The sequence below is a fragment of the Dipteris shenzhenensis genome, chromosome 20 (genome assembly GCF_047967505.1).
Source record: "Dipteris shenzhenensis isolate YYH24624 ecotype China chromosome 20, Dip_SZ_1.0, whole genome shotgun sequence".
Taxonomy (NCBI): domain Eukaryota; kingdom Viridiplantae; phylum Streptophyta; class Polypodiopsida; order Gleicheniales; family Dipteridaceae; genus Dipteris; species Dipteris shenzhenensis.
The window spans coordinates 42629833-42653981 of NC_141615.1; the positions used below are offsets into that span (position 1 = coordinate 42629833).

The 24149-nt window shown below is 47.1% G+C and overlaps 1 protein-coding gene across 1 annotated transcript in view; it reads right to left on the reverse strand.

The window, feature by feature from the left end:
• Positions 1-24149, reverse strand: part of LOC147889689 (stretch-activated cation channel MID1-like) — a 128896-nt gene that overhangs the window by 82704 nt on the left and 22043 nt on the right. The window contains exon 4 of the mRNA XM_087391291.1: positions 13193-13293. Coding sequence (XP_087247417.1) covers positions 13193-13293 — 101 coding nt within the window. The remainder of the gene's footprint in view (positions 1-13192; positions 13294-24149) is intronic.

The window sequence follows — 24149 nt, forward strand, 5'->3', positions numbered from 1 at the left end:
GCCTGAGGATGAGAGGCCAAAGGCACTGAAGGAGAAACATCACCATTTGAAGCAACCAGTGCTTTCCCTTTGTCCTGAACAGCAAAAAATTGTTTCACCCCCTTAGTCTTCATCAAAGAGGGGGCAGTAGAAGTCTTGCTTGGAGGCGGAGACAAATCAGCCTGCACTAGCATTATGTGAAGGGCATTATGAAGCCATATGCCCAAAATTTTTGCATTCAAAGCAAGCACTTGCAACGAGACCCCATTTCAGTTTATAGAAGGCACTGCCCATCAAAACATTATTCACTGTAACCGAATAAGAGTCTGGCATTGGATTATCTGTGTCCCACAAAATACAAAATCTGTTTGAATTGCCATTAGGCCGCCGTGGTGGACAAATCACTTTGCCAAGAGATGCTGCAATTTTTGGCAAAAGAGAAGCCAGACATTGAGGGAAGTCCACAACTTCCACCTAGACAGGGCATCTGTGTTGGATCAACACATGATAGTCTCTGGTGGGAGACTAGGGCAACACATGAACCATTTGCTGCCCATAGAAAAGAGGAGAGTGCTCCAATAAAATCTGCTTGTGCTCTTCATCTACCATGATCACTTCAAAAAAACCCCTTGTTGCATAATGAACTTTTTTGACGTAGCAACCACCCAAGGTTCTAGTCAACTAGTTACCAACATCTGCTGCAGCAGCAGGCATCCGTCCTGAAAAAAAGATAATGATGGCATGCTTGGCATATTCTTTGACTGGATCAAAAATATCATCCACTTCCACCATACTACCTGTGGTGGGAACTGAATCCTTCCAACTTTTTCAAGTATCTTCAAAACCCTCATGCATCACCTCGTACACAAGTTGAGCCTCTGCAGAGGCATGAAAAGGGTCATCCTGACTCATGACCTGCTTTTGCTTTTTGCTTTGGACTGATTGTTCTTTTTGAAAAGTCTTTGCATATGGACAGTCTGCCATTTTTTGAAGAAGAGGAAAGGTAAAGAAAGTGAAATATATATAGAGCAATGAAAGGAGAAAGAATAAAGGATTGGATAGGAAAAAGGAAGCTCCACAAGAGGTCACAGAAAGGGCAAAGACCGCTTGGGGAAAAAGGAGGGAGGGAGGAGTAAACTCAGGGGTAGAAGAGGGCTGACAGCAGCATTGTACGGAAGCAGGACTGTACGAAAACAGCAGATAAGCACGGATCTGTAGACGGGGCCTGGCCAGAACCTGTACGGAACTGTAGCAGGGCTTGTACGGAACTGCAGACAGAAGTGTAAGGAGGCAGCGTGGGCCAACCTGTATGGAACTGCAAAACGGGTCCTGTACGGACATATGGACATCGTACGGACGTTGTACGGGGACCGTACAGATGTACAGATGGAAGGGGGTTGCCGTACGGAGGTCTTGACAGGGCTGTATGGGCAGAGGTCGCTCCTCCTCTCTCTCTCTCTCACACACACACGCTTTTTTTATGAAACCAGTAGCTATAAAATTAACATGAAATCAATGTACATGACATTAGACTCCAAAAGAGAGCCTAATGGAAGAACTCAAAAACAGTGAGAAAACACTTCAAGGCTAGTAGCATCCAAGTCCCTCGCAGCATAACTATCATATAAAGATTGCTTGAGGGACATTCTGAAGAAAGCATATGCCTGAGGAAACTGTTGTCCCATCCTAAAATGCAATCTCTGTGTCCAAATAGTCCATAGTACCCAAAAACGAGCCCAGTGAAAGAAAAGGAGGAATGGAGACATCTGAGATGAGAAGCATCCAAACATCCAGAAGAGTTTCCCGAATCTGATAGAGGGAAACCGAAGCCGTAGCAATTGAGAAACATGAGCGATCAATATCCGAGAGTGCGGACAAGACCATAACAAATGGGGAACTGTCTCGCTGTGATGAAAGCAACGGGGGTAGGAAGAGGAAGCAATACGACGTGCTTTCAATTTCACCCCAATGGAAAAAGCTCCCACTATACATCTCCAAAAGAAAAGCCTCTGTTTCAATGGCAGTTTAGCTTTCCAAAATTTCTTGAGTTTTGATTGCCACCAAGGTAAAGGCCTATCCAAGTTCCAAAGAGTGTTAGCATGCTTATCAATCCATGGCGGTGGAAGAAGAAATCTGTAGACCATCGAGGATGTCAAATTATGCATTGAAAGTGAACAGGTAGCAGGAGACAAGGAAGTCAGATTCCAGTCCAGTAATCTATCCTGTACAAACAGCGGAGGGACAGGAACAAATGGCTGCAACATAGTTGTAAGTATTCTCCAAATGGGCCTATGATGCAGACCCAAGGGGAATGTCCTGCAAGCTTGTGGAAATGAAAGCACATAACCATGTTGATCCACCACATCTCCGACCAATCTTATGCCCAATTTCATAAGGTTATATGCTTTAATAGGTGCCTATAAAGCAAGAGGAGATTCAAACACCTTGCTCCAATGGATGCTTTCCAAGCGAAGAGAATTACCATGATGGGAGGAAGCACCTGACCATTTAGCATAAGAGAGAATTCTCTTCCAATCATGAATAAAAGCAGTAGAAACAGGACAGCCAGGAATTTTCCCCTGAAATGTGGTCATGTTTGCTTCCTAGTGATCTGTAATCCAATGCCCATATGCGTGGGACTTCATGTTTCCACACATAGCTGCTAACATAATAGCCCATGGCTGTTTTTGCTGAAAAAAATCAGCAATCATAGTGCTCTTTCTTGCCAACATATGAAACTGAAGATTGAGAATATTCAGTCCCCCATGAGTCTTAGGAGAACAAACAGACTGCATGGAAAGTAGTCGCAAAGCCTTTTTGTGAGATTTGCATTTCCAAAGTATCTCCATAGCCTGGGACATATAGGAAGCCAAATGTGTAGAAGACCAGTGAAGAAGAGGCAAATAAAATTGCACATATGCCATAATGATAGACTGTACTATCCGAAGTTGAACATGTAGAGGCCAAGTCGACAAGTGCCAGTATTCCAGCTTCTTGTTAATCTTTTGAAGCACCCATTTAAGCTGTTGTTGAGGGGTAACATTCCAGCCAATGGGATATCCTAAATGCCTCACAACGGTATGGGAAGAAATAATGTGGCCTGGCCAGAGAAGTGCATGCCAATCAGCTTCTTTCAATGCTAGAAGATTCGATTTTTGAAAGTTGATATGCAGTCCAGCAGCTATGCCAAAATCATTCAGAGTATGCATCAAATGAGAGAGGTCACTTTCATCAGCATATGCCTGTGCAAGAAACGGCTGTGCCCTGAAATTTGCAAGCCATGAAGCTGCCCTGTATCTACAAGATGATCCATATGCAACAATAACGGATGAGTAGCAATGGCATACAGTAGCGAACTAAAAGGGCATCCCTGTCTCACTGAACGGGTCATAGTCCATGTCCTTGACAACCTACTACCAAGCAGACACTGCGCAGTGGCATGAGAATACAACCAGTAAATAACATGGACCAGGCAAGGGCCAAATCCCAATTTATGCATAGTCTCAGAAATAAAATCCCAATGGACAGTATCAAATGCTTTCGCAATGTCCACTTGCAGAATGAGAACATCTTGTTTAGAATATTTTGCATACTCAATTGCAAGCAAAACATTGGAGATATTGTCAGTAATCTGCCTTCTAGGATGAAATCCTGCTTGCAAGATAAATCGAACCCTAAGGACAATCATCTTGGCAATGAGTTTGTAAATGACTGGCATAAGAGATATGGGCCGCCAATCAACCATTGTCTCACACAACCTTTTTTTGGGGATCAATTTGACAAGGCCATGTTTCCAAGAAAGAGGAAGAGATTGTTCTGCCCAAGCATGATTGATCATGAGAAGAAGAGTGTTCTTGAGATCACCCCAAAATGCACGGAAAAATTCAACTGTCAATCCATCCCAACCAGGAGAGCTGCCTTTACGTAAATGACTCAAAGCTTCGTCCAGTATATTAAGCATAAATGGCTGCTCCAATGCATGAGCCTGTTCCCGAGACAATATAGGCTGAACATGCATAAGAAATTGAGACACAGCTGCATTCACTTGCATCGAGTTATCAGGCTGAGGAGAAAAGAGATGCTGGAAATGACTAGAGCATTGCGATTCCAATTCTGATTTGGAGGGGGTCCAGGTGCCATCATCCTGCCTGATCCAGCAAATATCCTCCTTTCGCCTATCCGCATGCAGGCTTTTGAAGAAGACCTTGGAGGAGCAACCCTTATCCAAAAGAGGTTTCATGCGAGCTCGGATTTGCCACTTCTTTAATGTGCGAAGATCATTTTGATGGATGATATGAACCGCATAAGCGCAAGAATCCTGTTCAGAGGAGGTGAGCTACCTATAAGAGCTGATTACATCCATTTGTTGCTTGTGAGATTGATCCCATTTCAGATTAAGCCTGAAGTTTTCCATGTGACTCCGTTCATAATCTTGAATAACAGCCTGCAAGCGATGGGCAAGACTGATCCAAGCAAAATTCATGTCCTCCTGAGCATGTAAGAGGAGGGGGCGGACAGCCACTCTCACCATGTTATGAAATTGTTGATGAAGCAAATAAGCACTATTAACATGGAGTAGACGACGACCGAAAGAAGGCATATCATCTGTCAAATGTGCTATAGATAATGTCAAACATACTGGGAAGTGATCAGACAGCAAGAGGGAATGATCAACCCATAATGCACATGTGAAACTAGCATACTGCTGAGCATGCAACAAATACCATCTGTCAAGTTGAGCCCAGTAATGAATAAAAGCATTGTGACGGTATCTATAACCCATATCTCTATCCCTTGTTGAGAGCCATAAATCTTCTGCATGCAAGAAAGAAAGCATATCCTCCCAGTGTCGAAGCTCAGTGGGGATCATGTGAGATCGATGAGTGGTGTTGTCTTGCATGGCAGGCGAGTTATTAAAGTCTCCACACAAAAAAGCATTAGACAGCCATGGATATTGCTTGAGGGAGGCCCACATTTGAGCTCTTGTCGCAGAAGTTTGAGAGGCATAAACTGATGCTATTTCATAAAGATCGGCATGACAGATGCATCTGATTACCATCCATCGATCCTGAGGGTCATTGTGAGCAACCGTGGGCTGAATATCATGTTTCACCAGCATTCATACCCCCGAAAAGTGCATTGTGCCAGCATAAAAGATGTCATAACCAACAAAGTGGCCTTGTTGGCCAGCCAAGAAGTGTTGATTGTGTTCCTGTAAGGAAATTACATCGGGGTGCATTCTATGTACATAGTGCCAAAAAAGTCTCCACTTATTGACATTGCAAAGACCTTGGACATTGTATGTAATGCAAGTAATTGAAGCAGACATAGAGGATATGTACAGTCGAACCAAGAAACATAGTGAAGGTATAAGCTGTCAGGCCTCAGCCATGACATCGACGTCCACCTGGCCTCCTGGATCAATAGCTCTATCGTCCTCATCATTGTCACATACAGGAATGCCCTTCTTGAGCACATCAACCCACAGTCGAGAAGTCAGGCTATCAGCAGGGGTAGAGGTCTGACTAGGGGTGGAAGTAGAGGCATCCCAATGCCGAGATTGTAACGGTCGTGGCTTGAGCGCAAATACCTTTTTGGGTTGCTGCCAGTCACCCTGGGGAGAGACATTGGATTCTGAAATTTTGCCCTTTCCCTTATCCTTTTGCTTGGCTGAAACATGGACCACACTTTCTTTGGGAAGAACAGATTTAGATGTCACATCACCCAACTTGCTAGGCATAGCCTTAGGCCCTGGATCATGAGTTAGAGGGGTATTATTTTCTGGAGCAATAGATGTAGGTGGGAGCTGATGCAGGACTGCAGGACACTGTGAAGCTAGATGGCCAAACTTATGACAAGTAAAACAAGCACCTGCAAATACTCCCCATTTCAAGTCGAAATATTTTTCGCCCAAGGGAACATCCTCCACCTCTACAGCAATGGAAGGAGGGGTTGGGTGATCTGTATCCCAAAGAACACAAAACCGATTTCGATTACCCGAAGGACGGGGTGGGCATACAACTTGCCCCAAAGTAGCTGCCAGACTTGGTAACTCAGCCCTCATATAATCCGGGAAATCCACTACCTCAACCCATACAGGGCAGTGATGTCGAATAAGACCGTGATAATCCTTATTTGGCGACCATGGCATGACATGCACTATTTGTCTGCCATAGAATAGAGGAGACATCTCCAATATCTGCTGACGATATGAGGCATCCAAAAAGTGCACTTCATAAAACCCTCGAGAAGCAAAGTATACTCCTTCACAACAAAGCAACCTCCCAACAAAGCCTGAACCCACTGAGCCACATCCTTTGCAGAAGGTAACTTCCCAGGGAAGAAAATGATAACTGCTTGCTAAGAGAACTTCCGGAGAGGAGTAACCAATGAGGGCAGCTTCAGCTTATACTTAAGGGCCGGGGGAGGTTTGGCCCACTCCTTCCAACTCTGGTGGAATTCATCCTTGAGCATGTCAAAAACATAGTGAGCATCTTCAGAGGCTGCAGTAGACAATTCGACTTGCTGTCTTTTGGGGTCTCGGGACAAGTCCTTTCGGGAATAGCTTTTAATATGATCCTCCATGGAGGTAAGCAGGGCAAAATTGATGAAGCAAGCAGACAGCCAAGGACGAAAAAGGAAGCAGAAGGGGCACGGGAAGGACTAACAGGCTGAACGGTAAATCAGAGAAAAGACTGTACGGAGAAAAGTGATTGCGTCCGTATAGTTGTACGGAAAACTATACGACAGAGAAGACAAGGAAAAGAAAATTGTATGGTGAAACCTACGAAGCTGTACGGGAAGCGAACATGATCAAACGTGTGAAATCTGTATGGCGACCGTATAGATGTACGGAATCTGTACGGATGAAAACAGTGATTTGCACCACAACACACACACAGAAAACGAGGAGCTACAGGAGGCTGAAGACCAGGGGAAAAGAAAACCACAACACATGCAAGAAAGCAAGGTAGAGGCGGGGAGAAGCTCTGGATGTACGGCAGAAGGCAGCAGCAAGCCTGTGGGGACCTGTACGGCAGAAAGGCAGGATGCAGAATCAGCTGTAGAGGCCATGACGCAGGTGGAAGGCTGAAATCGCCATAGCTAGAGCTCTCTCACACCACACCGCACACACACACACTTTTTTTTTGGGTAAAATCCAGTGCATTGTATTTATATTCTCATAAATTTACAAGATGGGAAGTCTCCAAAATGGACAGTATCCCAAAGATCAAAAGCATAAAAAGAAAAGCTCTATGCACGAAGCATGTATATCACCCTCATGGCAGGCATCATATAAGGATTGCCGCAATGAGGCTCTGAAAGATTCATATGACTTTGAATCTGGCGGCCCAAGTATGCCAAATTATGCTCATTCCAGAGTGTCCAAAGAGCCCAATATCTCACCCATGAGAGAAATATGGAATATTGAGACAAAGACCTCATAAATTTGCCAAATAACCAAAAATGTTTCCCAAATCTGTGACTCGGGAAACGGAGCCGAAGATGATTTGAAATTCTCCCAAGGAGATTCCGAGAAGACTGGCAGTGCCAAAGCAAATGAGGGACAGTCTCGAAAGGAGCCTGACACCGTAGACATGTAAATGGTGCAATGTGACGTTTGGCAAGTGTGATTCCCACTGACAATGTGCCAGTCATGCATCTCCAAAGAAAAAGTCTTTGTTTCAAAGGCATTTTACACCTCCATAATATCCAGAGATTCTTCCGCCACCATGAGAGGGGCTGCCTGATATGCCACAGAGTATTAGTATATTGCTGAATCCATGGAGCAGGCTGAAGAAGCTTGTAGGCTTTGATGGAGGTCAAAGCAGGCAGAGGAACAGGATGAGAGCATGTAGCAGAAGGGTGCAATTGCCAATCCATAAGCCTGTCTGTGTCAGCCACAGGAGGAACAGTTAGAAAAGGATGTAAGAGATCAGCAATTTTCTTCCATATCGACCTATGATGCATTCCCAATGCATAGGAGGCAGTGGCCTGAGGAAAAGATAAGACATAGCCCTGATCATCTACAACATCATTGATGTATCTAATTCCCAATTTCATGAGATTATATGCCCGAACAGGTTCCTGTAAAGCAAGTGGAATGTCAAAGATGGCACTCCAATGAATACTTTCTTTCCTCATTGAGTTTGTCCCCGAGCGATTATCAGGAGCCCATTTGACCTTGGAAAGTACTTGTTTCCAGTCAAGTATCAGAGCAGTAGAGAAAGGGCAGCCAGGAATCTTCCCTACAAATCTCCCGATGACAACCTCCCAATGATCAGTAGTCCAATGGCCATAAGCAAATGTCCTCATGTTGACACACATGGATGCTATCATACAAGTCCATGGCTGTTGTTGACAGAAAAAAGTATGGAGCATAGTCGCCTTCCTTGCAAGTACATGATATCTGATATTGAGAACATTAAGTCCCCCATGCATCCTAGGAGAGCACATCCTAGGTCGCAATGGCATAGAAGAGAGCACTAAGAGGGCAGCCCTGTCTGACTGATCTACCCAATGTCCATGACCGAGATAGATGACTCCCAAGAATGCACTGAGAGGTAGAGCCAGAATAAAGCCAATAAATTGCATTTGCTATCTTGGAACCAAAGCCCAACTTTGTCATGATTTGAGAGATAAAATCCCATTGAACAGTGTCAAATGCCTTAGTGATATTTACCTGCAATATGAGCACATCTTGATGCGAGTACTTAGCATATTCAATTGCAGTCAATGCATTGGAGATATTGTCATGGATTTGTCTTCGCGGCACAAACCCATACTGATGAGGATGAAGGCCCGCATTCAGTATCCCATGAAGCCTATACACAATCATTTTGGCAATGAGTTTGTAAACTACAGGCATCAAAGTAATAGGCCTCCAATCTGACATACGGTCACACAGATGTTTTTTGGGCACAAGTTTGATTATGCCATGCTTCCAAAGATGCGGCAAGTGATTTTCATGCCAGGCAGCATTGATCATTTGTAAGAGAACATCTTTCAAATCATCCCAAAAGGAAATATAAAATTCCACCGTAAGACCATCCCAGCTAGGAGACTTGTATTTGCCAAGGTGGGACAATGCATTATCAAGTTCTGTGTCAGTAAAAGGTCTCTCGAATGTAAGAGCATCATCCATTTCCACTATCTGAGAAACATATTGAAGAAATTCAGTCCTCGCATCAGTCATTTGATTTGATGGGGAGCCAGGGGTAGAGAACAATTTCTGGAAGTAATTTTGGCATTCACCTTGGAGATCAGAGAAAGAGTGCGTCCAAGAGCCATCTAACTTCCTTACCCTTAGACATGAGTTTTTCTTTCAAGTACCATGCAGTCCCTGGAAGAAAGCTTTTGATGAGCAGCCCTTATCCATGAGGGGCTTCATTCTTGCTCTAATCTGCCATTTGTGCAATTTCCTCTGATCATTATCAGTCAGTTTGATCCGAGCATGTGAAAGGGAATCATTTTCTGATTCAGAGAGAGGCCTTAAATGTGAAAATTCAGTCAATTGTTGTGCTGTCCTTTTTGCCCATTTGACCTCATTCCTCCATGTAGCCATGTGCCAGTTTCCATACTCCCTAATGACATTCTGTATACGAGAGACAAAACTGTCCCAAGCATAATTCATGTCCTCCTGGGCATGCAAAGGCAAGGGATGAATTGCAAGTCTGATCATTTGCTGGAAATATTGATGTCGGAGATAAGCCTGATTAACATGCAGTAATCTGCTGGAAAGAGTTGGCAAATCATCCAGTGGCATACCAAGTTGCAGATTTATCCATAATGGGGCATGATCTGACAAGCCCAATGAGAAATCTATGAGGAGATGAGGGCTAAAATCTGCATATTGTTGTGGATAAACAAATACCATCTGTCAAGCCTTGCCCAGTATGTAGTAAATGCATTATGATGAAAAGTATATCCAGGCACTGACCCTTGGAGAAGCAGCCATAAATCTTCAGCCTGCACAGAAAGAAGCATGTTATCCCATTTCTGTCTTTCCGATGATAGCATATGAGATCTTGAAGTGGTGTTATCTTTCGGCAGAGGGGAATTATTAAAATCTCCACAGATAAATGCATTAGATCTCCATGGATATTTGCTTAAAGAATCCCATAAAAAAGCCCTCATGGCAGAGGTCTGGGAGGCATAGACTGATGCAAACTCAAGAATATCACCATTGACATTACATTGTATGACCATCCATCGGCCACTACTGTCATTGAATGCTAACTGAGGCTCCAGCTCATGTCTAACCATTATGCATACACCTGAGTAGGTAGTGGTACTAGCATAATATATATCATAGCCGCCAAAGTAATCATGATGACCAGCCTTAGAGTGTTGATTATGCTCTTGCAAACAAATAATATCTGGCTGCATTTTATGTACATAATTCCAGAAAAGCCTCCACTTTGAGACATTGCAGAGGCTCTGTACATTGTATGTAAAGCACTTAAGTGTTTGATGCATGAAAGAGATATATACAGAAAAGTATAAGTATGAAACAAGATATCAGAGAGGCAAAGCCTCTACCTGCATGGGCTGCATGCCTTCATGATCCATGAAAGATATAGCATTCTCCCCTTCTTCAGAATCACATATGGCGATTCCCTTCTTCAAAACCCCCACCCAATTTTGAAGGACACGAACTGAAGTGGAAGCCTGTCCTGGTGAGGGAGAAGATGCATCCCATTGACGAGATTGAAAGGGGCGTTGCTTCAATACAACCACCTTCTTAGGCTGTTGAAAATTATCTCGATCTGTTCCCACAGATTCCTTCATCTTCTCTTTTCCTTTTTCTTTTTCTTTTCCAACAGGTGATTGCACCTGATTAATTGGTTTAGCATTCTTTGCTCCATTTCGATTTGCTGCCTTAGCTTGCAAATTCTCATTCTTTTCCCGTGTCTGGGGCGGCAAGGCATTAGGAGGGGGTTGATGCAGAACCATTGGGCATTCAGAGGCTAGATGCCCAAACTTGTGGCAGGCAAAGCAAGCTCTTGCAAACACACCCCATTTCAAGTCAAAATACTTTTTCCCCAATTGCACACCCTCAACTTCCACTGCAATAGAAGGAGGGGTAGGTGTGTCAGTGTCCCAGAGGATGCAGAACCTGTTACGATTTCCCATGGGGCGTGGAGGACAAATGACCTGTCCCAATGAAGCAGCAAGGCCAGGCAATTCTTCATGCATATAATCCGGGAAGTTAACAACCTCAACCCATACAGGACAAGAATGTCGTATAAGACTTTGATAATCCTTGTTTGGGGACCAAGGCATAGCATGTACCATTTGCTTCCCGTAGAAGAGGGGAGAACACATAGATCACACACACACACACACACACACAGAGGACTTGTTGCCTCACAAAATCATTGTTGAACCTCACAAATCAGGGCTTCTCCCTTGTCCCATCTTTCCCGACACTCCATGCATTCTCAATCCAATTGTTATCTACCCCAAAAGAAGCATCCATGATTTCATTGCTGTTCCAACAGGCTGATTGCATTCTCTCCCCTCCCTTCCATCTTGAGGTTCAAAGCTTTGTGTATATCCTCCTGGAATCTTCCTCAAGCCTAACCTAGGTGACTCTTATGGGTTTCCGCCCCTTAACCACTTGTGACCAAGATTGAGTCTCCTTCAATTGCTCTTCTATCTTGGCTGTCATTTCCCCCCCCATCATCTTGGATTCTTCAAAGGCTCCCATGGTTGGTTTAATCCCTTCCACACTTATTTGAAGTATAGCATTCTTAAGTTTCAAATATTTGTAGTGTCTTGTCATCCAACACTATCAGGCTGCCTTTCCTTACCTCTTGCATCTCAAGCTGAAGGAATTTTATGGCTTAAGCTTGGTCTTCGAGTATCTTTTCTAGACCCTCATTCTTCTTTTTTATTGCATCCTCTTGGCTGTTCATGATTTGTATGCATATTGCTAGTCATTCTTTTAGCCAAGTGCTGAAATCTTGCCACTCTTTAGCCTTGTCATCAGAGGAGAAGGGGGGGGGGGGGGGGGCCGGGGGGGGGGGGGGGGGGGGGGCGGGGTCGGTTTTAGAATCCTCTTCCAATGCCTTCATGGCTCCCCCCCTTTGGTGCTTCTTGTCAATCCTACAACCCGAGTATATATGCTGGGCCAGAATGATAAGCGTTGAACACTGATGGACATCCACAACGTCTGTTGGGGTTTGTCAATGAAATTCTATCAATGTGTTTTTTGGCCACTTATTGTTGTTGAAATGCACGTGGGTATCTCCCTCATGTCAATGGAGGTGAGAATCTCTCCCTATTTCAGAAAATCCCTCTTCTTGACCTTGAATTTCATTAGTGAGAGAGGTTTTTAGCATTTTTTACAAAGGCCAAAGAAAGGGAGAGACGCTAGGAGTTGACAGCTTGCCAAGAATCCTTTGGCGCATACTACCAATGGTGTATTGACAAGATTCCTCCCTTTTGAACTGTATAGTTGATTCCATAGTTTAATTTTGCTAACTAGTCTCATGGTGTCTTGCCAAATCTTGTATTTTGTTACATCATGATGCTCCAAGTAGTTATTGTGAAATACTTGTTAGAATATGAAGCCAAGTTGAGTCAGTTTGGTGTGTTCTAGTGTGTTCTAGTGTGAGTTCTAGTCTAGTGTGTTCTATGGATGCCACGTGTCATATTGGGAGGTATCCCATATGCATAGGTGTTCATATGTGTGTGTGCGCTCTTATATAAGAGTTGTGCTTGTCTAGTGTCAAATTAATCAAGTATCAAGCTACAAGCTCTTTGGTCTACATGTGAGTACTCTCATTTTTTGTTCATTGCTCTAGTCATTTCATTTCCATTTCATTATGTCTCCTTTTGAGTATCACTTCCTCTCTCCCTAGCCTACCCTCTTTCTCCCCCTCTTTCCACCATTTTCCTTCAATACTCTCTTAAAATGCTCTCTTGCTAGTCTCATGATGCTCTAGCCCTTGCTTTCCCCTTCATATAAAATTTATTCTAGTATGTTTGAGAGCAAGTTGGCCGTGCAAGCAGCCTGAGGTAATTAAATCTAAGCTTGTAGGAATGTTTTACGATGCCTTTTATTAGAGGTAGTAATTGACTGGTCTTATCAGACACTTTATCTCTGCCTATACTGTTGCATACATGTTACTGCTACAAGCCAATGTACTCAGAGAACCCACTTCTCAAAAATTAAGAATCAGTGGAAGGTGCAATTAAGTGTTACCGTCAAGCGATCATAGTTGCACTTTGCATATCGATCTTCTTTTTTCCCAGGAGGAAGCCCTGTGTTTGCTTCAACCCGTGCTTGATAGCTAATCATTGACACTAAAACACAATAAGGAGATAATTACAAACGTTTTTTATGTGAAAATAAAAAACCAAAAACATCATCAAAGAGAATATTGGCATGCGTATGTTACACCCCCATGACAGCAGAACTCAGTAAAGCATCACCAGTGCTATAATAACTTACTTGCTCCTGCATACATCTTTTCAGTAGTTTAAACTAAAACTGCAGGCTATGCATTGATTCTTACTGCTCTATTTGCATTGCATGAAAAACCAATGATTGTCTGGAAATTTTTCTTTTAATGGAGGCCACACTGTAAGCACAAGCGTTAACAATATTTTTTATAGTGGAGGTGGCCTTCCGCAGTCTTCTGGCAAATTTGTGCTATCTTTTCAGTACATTCGTTTTAGAGTGCTACAAAGACCCCATCAGCATCAGCCTACTAGTCTACATCTTTGCACTGAGAAGGGCCTTCACACTCACCTGAATTGTATTTGGCAGCTAGTCAGAGGAAAGAAGATCACCTTCTTTATGTGGCTTATGCAGTATCATGGCTTAGCTGTGGGTACTTGGCTTCAGAGGATAGGCAGATTCCAACCTGTGAGCACCATTCTTCCCAAAGGTGAGACTGCTAAGCATTGTTTATAGGCTTGCTTGCACTCAGCCTAGATAATTGAAGAGGGATTTGCCAATTGATTTTAGCTTTTCCCGTCGTCCTTTAACTATTATAAGGTGGAGGGTTATGGGAAGCCTTACATTATTTTCTCTACAGGAGCATTGGTCTACATTGGCACTACTCTATTCCCACCTGGCTATTCTCTTACTAGTACTTTTCGATTCAGTTCAACATTTTCTATGACTTACAAGACCAACCATTTATCGGCAAACGCTGAGAGTTTAAAGGTTGAGGGTAGGGGTTCTCCCTTCTTTCACGTTTCGATTTAAGATTTGGGACTAGTTTTTGCTCTCTCATTCCTGTTTCATTATTGCGACGTGCTACACGATTTTGCAAAAAAAGAACTTTGAAACTCGGAGAGTTTTTTAGGACACATAAATCATCTACAAACACAGCTATATTTTTCCTTCGTTCCACATAAGTGAAATGTATTATAGCTCAAAAAATGTAAACAAGAAAAGAGGAATGTGAGAGCCTCATATGGCTGTCTCATGACCCATCAAGTACAACATGAGGACAGGTAAAGCTCAACCCTACCATGGAAAGGCTCATCCTCAAAGGGTAATGAATGACTGATCATCTATGAAGCCCCATAATATAAAATTATCACTCGTCAAAATGCAAATTGAAATCAACTATGCTGCGCCCCGTCTACCCTCTGCTGGCCTCTCCACCTCCCTCTCCCTCTCCCTTGGCTTCCCTTCCCTCCCTGCTGACTTCAGCCCCTCTCCCTGCTCCCTGCCTCCCTCCCCTGCTCACCCGCCCCTTCTAGCTTCTCCTTCCCCACGCCTTGCTTCTCTCTCTCTCTCTCTCTCTCTCTCTCCTCAGCCTCTCCGCCTCAGCCCTCACCCGCTCCGCTCCGCTCAGCCCTCACCCGCTCCGCTCCGCCTCAGCCCTCACCCACTCCGCTCAGCCTCTCCGCCTCAGCCCTCACCCGCTCAGCCTCTCTCTCTCTCAGCCCCTCCGCTCAGCCTCTCTGCCTTAGCCTCTCCGCCTCAGCCCTCACCCGCTCCGCTCAGCCTCTCCGCCTCAGCCCTCACCCGCTCAGCCTCTCTCTCTCTCAGCCCCTCCGCTCAGCCTCTCCGCCTCAGCCTTTCCACCTCAGCCCTCACCCGCTCAGCCTCTCTCTCTCAGCCCCTCCGCTCAGCCTCCCCTCCACTCAGCCTCTCCGCCTCAACCACCCCTCACCCGCTCAGCCTTTCTCTCTCTCTCTCTCTCTCTCTCTCTCTCTCTTTCTCTCTCTCTCTCTCTCATCGCGCATTTTTTGAAATCTCTCTCTCTCTCTCTCTCATCGCGCACTCTCTCTCTCTCTCTCTCTCTCTCTCTCTCATCGCGCATTGGCAGCGCTCGCCATCTCCCGCTTTTCAATGTTGCCAGTTTCCCGTAATTAAAGATGGCCGACACCGTCGAGCATGTTACAGAAGCAGCAACAGCAGCAACATCAATGGCCGCCACGACCGATATGCTGCATTATAGTAGAAGAGGACTTGCATCTTCTTCAAAGGACAGCGCAGTGCCCGCACTTGCCGCACTCCCAGTCGCAGGTACACCGGTTTCAGCTCCACTATCTCATCTTCCACCCAGCGCAGTGCCCGCACTTGCCGCACTCCCAGTCGCAGGTACACCGGTTTCAGCTCCATTATCTCATCTTCCGCCCATAGCTACTTTGTACCCGCAGTTTTTTTCACCCCTCCCCTCTCAGGTTCCTTCTTCTCCTACCCCTTCTCCACCCTTTTTGCTCTCCCTCTCACAGCCCTCTGTCACCTCTTCCCCTTTGTTGCCTATTTTACCTACTTTGCCAGAGGCTCCCTCCTCCTCATCCTCTCTACAGACTTTACCCATCCCCTCCTCTCCATCCCCGGTACCCGCTTTCTCTCCCCCTTTCCAGCCTTCTCCTTCATCCCCGCTACCCACCTTACCGGTTTCCCCCCTTTCTCCCTCTCTTTCTCCTTCCATGCCTTGCACTGTTTGTCCTTGCCGCCACATCCTACCAGAGCTTCAGCACTTTGAGACCAACCTCCGAGCTGCCCTTCAGATGCTTCACAGGAAGGACGAGACCATTGCTCTACTTACAGCTCAGGTTGCATCTCTTGCTGATCGAGTGACACAGCAGGATCGGGAGATCTTGTCTATTAGGACAGATCTTCAGGTCTTACAGGTGACTCATAGGACTCTTGCTAGAGAGATTCATGGACACACAGAGCGAGTGCAGCAGATTGAGACTCGCGTTCAGCACATAGACACATCTCCCACTACAGCAGTAGCAGCGGTTGAGGAGCGTTTGACCTCCCTTCAGACAGAGGTCCAGAGAGCCACATAGTGGGTGGATGTCGTCCGCCGTCAGCCATCACAGCCTCAGAGATCGACTGTATCAGCTACATTGGCCGAGTCACAGCAGAGGGCCACAAAGGCCCTCAACATTCGCATTCGTGGTATCTTGCCCTCGGCGACAGAGTCCACGATGACACAGGCTGTGACCTTTGTCTCTCAGACATTGGGAGTACAGGATCATGGCATAGTAGGAGCATATAGAGTCGGGAGGGATCGTACTAGAGAGCAGCCCCTCATTATCAGATTCAGAGATGCCCAGGCACGTCTAGCTGCCCTCAGGAGGAGAGGCACACTCAGAGACCACCCACAGATTTCCATGGACGAGGATCTGACTCAGATACAGGTTGAGGAGCGCAAGGCGCTCATGCCTCAGAGAGATGCAGCCTGAGCTCAGGGCAAGTGGGCAGTGATCAGGGATGGCAGACTCATCACAGGCACCTTGAGGCGTGCTCCCACATTGCTTAGAGATGGCAGACCAGCAGATATAGCCCCACCTCCACCTCCTGCTCCGACCGCTTGACGGGACAGGGCCCATGGGACACACCACCCGTCAGATAGTCTACGCATCGCTGTATGAAACTGCAATGGTTCTTTTACAGCACAGCCAGGCAATCTACGGGGGGCATTCTTTGGGAGAGATATCACCTTTTTCACGGAGACACACGAGAGTCCAGAGAGACCTTTGCCACGAGTGACAGGGTATACATGGAGATCTGCCTTCAGGCAGCACACTCGGACATTTGGAGTGAGAGGATCTGGAGGAGTGGCCATTTTGTACAGAGAGCATCTCGATCAGATCATCACAGTGGAGAGAGCGGATTCACATGCCCGATTCTTGTGGGTACGCATCCGCCGCAGAGCCCCTCAGCGAGATCTTTTTAGTGCAGTTTGCTACTTCCCCCCGGCGCAGTCGATCTATTCTTCCACTGGACCAGGCCAGTCCATATTTGAGGATCTCTCAGCAGACATTGCAGATTTTTCATATCGCGGAGAAGTCATCCTTTTAGGAGACTTCAACGCGAGGACCTCAGACAGACAGGCCCTCACTTATGACTTCATGGAGGATCCGGTCATACTCCCAGCATTTCACGATGATAGCCTCTGTCGGACTTCATCAGACACTGCATAGTACAGCCCACAGATCAGGGACGTCAGTTACTGGAGCTCCTCACCTCGCACAGTATGGTCATTTATAACGGCTTGTCCAGGTGGCCACAGTCTTCCATGCCTACATTCTCTTCTGCTTCTGGGCGTGGTACTAGCGTGATCGACTACATCATAGGTCCCCCGACTCTAGTCCCTTCCATCCATAGCCTTACTGTTAGCCCCTTCATGCCCTCTGCCGACCATGCACTCATCCACTTTACTTTGACTCATGTCTCCCATGACCCCCCCCCCTAGTTATCATGACCGCCAACCCTATTATGAGGTTCATTTCGACCACCAGTTCGATGATGTATATAGCCAGAACCTCAGCCGCCTACTCCGTCCTCATCTATTAGATGCTCTACCATCCACGCAGGACCGGTGGGAACTTGTACATACTTCACTCGTTTCTGCCGCTCACATGTCGTTCCCTGCCACATGTCATTCGTCTAGTCTCCCACCGGTTGGTCTTGTTCCTTGCAACGGTTGGTATGACGAGGAGTGTAAGGAACTCTGCAGGAAACTTCACCTTGAGACCAAGGAGAAGTCTCCCCTCCTTGCCGAAACCAAGAGAGACTACAAGTGGTTGGTTAGGCGCAAGAAACGCCAATTTCTAGCCCAGAATGAGGAGGAGCTGAGAAGCTTGCTTTTCAGCTGTGACTCCAAGGAATTCTGGAGAAAATTCCTCCGCTCGAAGTCTCGGAGCCCCCTCACAGATCCACGTGTCTGGTCTGCATACACTTCAGCTCTATACGATGTTCCAGATCAGCCAACCATCGATTTATCCCATTCCCCTAGGCCCAGCTTCATCTAGTCTCTTCACACCAAAGAGTGTCCGTGCAGCAGTCCACCGATTGAAGAACGGGAGAGCTAAGGATCATGATGGATTGCAAGCGGAGTATGTAATCCATGGGATTGATGCCTTAGATTTTGTTCTTTCCCGTCTCTTCAATGAGTCTGTTTGTACAGGCCTACCACAGTCCTGGTTAGGCAATACCATAGTACCTATCCACAAGTCGGGGGACCCTATGGAGCCGTCGAATTACAGGACCATCATGATTGGCCACGTTATGGCCAAGATCTATGCATCAGTTTTGGAAAGCCGTATAAATGACCATGCCGAGACGACAGGACTCAGAGCCAGAGGGCAGGCTGGATTTCACAGGGATCATTCGACACTTGACCACATCCTCACACTCAGGGCACTGGTAGAGGAGGCGAAGTCACGAAGGCAACGGCTTTATTGTTGCTTCGTGGACTTTAGGAAGGCATTTGGCATAGTTCCGCGATTCAGATTGTTTCAGAGGATTCGCCAGATGGGCTTCAGTGGAGAGATACAGTGGGCTATCATGGCTTTGTATGAGAGGGTCACTGGTCGCGGGTTCGGACACGAGAGGGGCTCTCAGAGGAGGTATGCAGCACGATTGGGGTGAAGCAGGGTTGCCCGCTCTCTCCTACTCTCTTTGGATTATATATTGATGAGCTAGAGATGTTTGTACAGATGACAGACGGTGTGGGCTCTACTCTCTCAGGATCCTCCATTCCTATCCTCCTGTATGCGGACGATGTGGTTCTCATTTCCTCTACTGCTCAGCGCCTCCAGGCACATATTGAGGCACTCCACAAGTTTTGCTAGGACAGGGGGTTGACCGTAAACCTTGGCAAGACCAAGGTTATGGTTTTCAACACCTCTGATCGTATTTACAGCACGGATGAGTTTTGCTTCACTTATGACGGACATCCCATTGAGCTTGTTAGAGAGTACACTTATTTGGAGGCAGTTTTCAGGGGACCGGTCTTCACCATGACATATGCAGCACGAGATAGGATTAGTAAAGGGTATGCTTCGTTGGCTCATCTTGAGCGTCAGTGTTTTCAGTCCCACTTTCAGCATCCCGATACGAAATCCTTGCTTTTTGATACATTGGTGAGACCAGCTGCGATGTATGCAGCTCCTTTCTGGGCAGGAGACCTCGGCGCTGCAGATTGGAGACGAGTAGAGAGGTTACAGATCATCATGTTCTCTCGGCTCATTAGGGCCAAGGCTACAGTTTTGCACGAGATCATGCTAGCAGAGTTTGGAGCTACTCCCCTTGCATTGGATGCAGCGTTTCAGTCGGTCATGTATTTGCACAGGGTTAGGGAGTTTGGAGACTCAGCAGCAGGCAGAGCTCGGTTGCCATGGTTAGCACTTGCATCTTCTATGGAGTTGGCACGATCTGGGGCCCGATACTACTGGTACTTCAGACTCACTAGGTGGCTCACATCTCTTGGACTAGACATGGATAGACTGCCTCCCTTCCGATATAGCATAGATGCCCCTCATCTCGAGTTGACTCGCCATGAGCTTAGCCAGGTCACGAGAGCAGACTTGCTGCAGCTTCATACGTATCGCACTTGGATTTATCCCACACAGCTTCCGACAAAGATGGCCACATATCGTGACCACTTCCTTCGGATCTCAGAGGATGGATTTGTCATTCCACCAGGCTATACAGGTATCCACATGTCCCACTCACTGAGGATTGCCCTTGGCCAGCTTAGAGTCTCTTCGCATCAACTCGAGATAGAGGCTGGTAGAATGCGACGCATGGAGGATGGACGGCGACCAGGCCGAGAGACCTTCACGGATGGCTTTGGACCTCTCTCACGAGTGATGGACTACGAGGATCAGCATTGCCTAGCTCTTTATGTCAGGGAGGCCACTATGCTTCAACGAGACTACCTCAGAGACCATCAGCACAGACCGGAGCGTGATAGAGCCCAGCCTGATAGAGCTCAGGCACACGCTATACTAGAGGACAGAGACCAGGAGGAACACGAGGAGGTCAGAGCTCACACAGGACACATGCCTCCACTCTGTGGATGTACATATGAGATGGTTTGTAGACGCCGCAGGATCTTGTTACATAGGGGACGTACTCGCCGCTTCATCTCCAGACGAGATCCAGGATGATGGCAGCTTTTCGGAGGAGACTTACTCATGGAGATCTCGCCCCACCAGCCGCTCACCTCACCTTTGCTCAGATTTGTACTCTCATAGCAGGAGGCAGAGTCGATGGACAGGATTTCCAGTATTATTTTGGTTCTCAGACTCCGTGACACCTGGACTTGTATCTTTGCATTGGCATATTGTACTCATCCCCCCATTTTGCACCCAAGGGCGGTTTCCTTGCATCTAGTTTACTTTGTATTTAGGCTCAGATTTGACATTATGTACTTTCACTTGCATTGTATTGCGTAGCACTTAGATGATATTCGACGATGCCTCTTCTTTGTGGCACGTTGATTTTGTGCTATCTTGTATGCAGAGTTCTTGATGTCCCATGGGCCCATTTTGGCCTTTAGTGGACAATAATACACTTTCTTTCTTTCTTTCTTTCTCTCTCTCTCTCTCTCTCCCCCCTCAACCATCCCTCAGCTCACGATCCCAGCCCATCTCCAGCCCCTTGCATTCAGCCAACAATCGCCTCAGCTTGCCATCGTGACCTGCAGGACCACTCCTTCCCAGGACTTCTCTGTCCACCAGTGGTCCTCATGGGCTGCTCCGACTGCAACAAGCCCCAACAGGCTGCTCTCATGGTACCCAGCCCCTCACGGCCTGTCCCGCTGTGCCTAGCCTTACACGGCCCTGTTCGGATATGACTAGCCTCCACGGCTGTCCCACTGCCTCAACCTGCAAACAAACAACCCACAAAAGCCTGCCCGCCCTCAACAGTCCTTACAGAGGCTCCATTGCTCTCAATTCTGCAACAGCCCTCTTCCGAGTCTCCTCCGACCTTCAACACCCCCCATTCGTGCCAAGAAACCCCCAAATGGGACCAAAAAGCTGCCAAGAAATCACTAAGACGCTACCCTAGGGTGTCAAGACCACTCTAGGGGCTGCCCAAACCAGGGTGGCTTGTGAATACATGCAAGAAATCATCACCAAAGGGACTTCTGTTCAGTCCACAGACAATGGAAGGTATGGAGGGCTAGCCCCCCCCATGTGGAAAGCATGTGAAACCACCTGAAGCGGGCCATCTGTCAAGACCATTATAGATAATGAGATCATGTATCCTGCCTAGGTCTAATAGGGCCTGCCCATAAGATGAGAATGGACCTCGCCTGTCAGCCGAAACCCGTAGCATACCTGCCTCCTCAAGGTCAACATCTGCCAGTAGAGTGGAATCATCTCTGAAGTCAAGAAGTGGTACCTGACGGGCCCTTGTCCTCGCGTTGAAGTCCCCCACTAGAAGGACTTCTCCGCGGCTAGAAAAGTCAACGATGGACTGATAAAGGGCAGCAAATGGGGATGTCTCATCATCACCTTGAATATCTCTAGCAAAGTGAGAGGTCTCCGAGGGGAAGTAGCAAACTGCGACAAACAAATCCCGGCTGTCCATGTGTCGTATCCGGATCCAAAGAAATCTGGAATGTGTCTCTCTCTGCTCTACTGAAATGATCCCCCGAAGTGTGGATCTGAAAAGGATTGCAACTCCACCTGAACCTCGAACTCCTCCTGTACCCCTCGTCTCATCTTTGTAGGCAGACTCCCATGTATATCCGCTGACTATTGGAAGAGGGCGCTCTGGACTCTGATGTGTCTCTATATAGAAGACTATGCCATGGCCTGTATAGTATTCTAAGAAGAACCCTGGTTCTGACCATAAGGTACCATTACAGTTCCAAATAGTGCAAGACAGGGTCTCGGATATCTGAGTCTCATAGACCCCGCTTCCCTATGTAGGGGAGGGGGCAGGTGCCCTACGGTGGCCTGTAAGAAGTCGTCCCTCTCGTACCACTGCCCACTTCCCCTCCTTCCGGGCCTTCAGCTCGTTTGGGTCCAAAATGACTCCCTCGCATGAAAGGCATACTCTGCTCTCTGATCCAATAATGACTGCTGCTGAGCCCTTGCTCTAGCAAGGCGCTCTTGAACCCAAGCATTTGTAGGCCTCTTCTTCTCTTCCCTTTGAAGAGTAGCCAACTGCTGGCGGATACCTATCTCTCGCCTGAGAATCTCACCGCTTCTGAACCAGCAACTGAGTGATAAAAGTCGCTAATATCTGAGAGGGCTGCTACTATATCTGACGGGGAAAGCAGCCCAACGTGCATGTGAGAAACCCAAGTCTGCGGAACTACCTTTGCGAGGCCCACCTCTGCATAGAATGCATCTGGAATCCTGATATTGGCAAAGTGACTCCTCACTTGAGGATTTGAAACATACATAACAACTGAAAATGATATGAAGTGGATATCCTAGGTGTAATGCATACTGTCCCACCTCTGCTGTCCAGAGCCCAATCATCCACATAAAATCTATCAATCCGTGCATGGATAGGCATCTGCACCCTCCTGTTTAACCAAGAAAACAGGAGTGAATGCGGCTGAGTGTGAAAAGCATCATCATGCCAAGCATCTCTGCCACTATACTAAAAAAGGAAGGCTCCCAGGCTGCTCTCTCTAGGGAATGTAAGCCACCTTTCCTACCACCTCTTTTTTTTTTGGCAGAAAAAAAAGTTTATACTATATTATATCATCAAAGATATCCACAATACATAGTCTTTACTCTCTGCTGTAGACCAAAAAAGATCCACCTTTCCATTGCTGAATTACCCTCCCAAGGTGGAATCTGTTCATGATCAACGTCTAGTTCTGATTATTTAATCTGAACTCCCTCCTAATCTCAATTCACGTTTTCCACCTGAACTCATCTCTGCTCAATATCTAACCCCAACACCGCAGTCATTTCTTGAAGAGCTCATAAGCCATAGCAAACTCTTCATCAGAGAGAACAACCTCCTTAAAATATAATAGAGACCCCCCCGCTGCCCCCTACCTCTCCCTCCCCGCCCTCCCTCTCCCCCACCCGGCAGCCCCCCCGCCCCTCCCCCTTCCCACCCTCCCTCTCTCCCATCCCCCCACCCCCTCCCCCGCCATCCCTCTCCCCCCCCGCTGCCCCCTACCTCTCCCTCCCCGCTGCCCCCTACCTTTCCCTCCCCACCCGCCAGCCCCCCCGCCCCCTTCTCCTCCCCCGCCCCCTCCCTCGCCCTCCCTCTCCCCCCCCCCCTCCTAACCCGCCCTCCTTTCCCCCCCCCATATTCCTCTCCCCCGCCCTCCCTTTCCCTCCCCGCCAGCCCCCTCCCTCCCTCCTAACCCCCCCTTACCAAAAAAAAAAAAAAAAACTCCCCGACCACCCTCTCCCTCCCCGTCCCCTTCCTTCCTAGCTTAGCTCCCCTACGCCTCCCCCTTCAGCCTACCTCCGTCTCCCCCCCTCAGTCTTTCCTCTCCTTCCCTTCCCCTCTCTCCTACCCTCTCTTTCTCCTTCTTCCCGCGCCCGTGTTCCAAGGCATCCTAGGCAGTAGTTTCACGGACGGAATTTTTTTTAGTGTTGGAATCGGCCTTTTCACATCGATTGGCGAATAGATCCCCATTTAGCCAATCTCCGTCCACTTCCACTGGTCGCGAGAACAGTCATTTTTTCAAAAGACGAGTTGAAGCAGCTCAAGAAAGATGTGGAATTAGAGGGCTCCACATCACTTTTCGCCCGCATCTTTGGGTCACACTCTTCTAGATCACAGGCTAGAGACTGGATGCTGGTGGCATTACCAGGAGATCTCGCCCCACACCTTAGGGATATTCGACTTCTGGGACGTGGATTCTTCCAAGTGGTTTTCGACTCCCACGAGTCCACAGCCCTTGTTCTCAAAGCTAATCCCTTGGCTTTGGGTTTGAGGAGGATCTTTCTTTTACCCTACA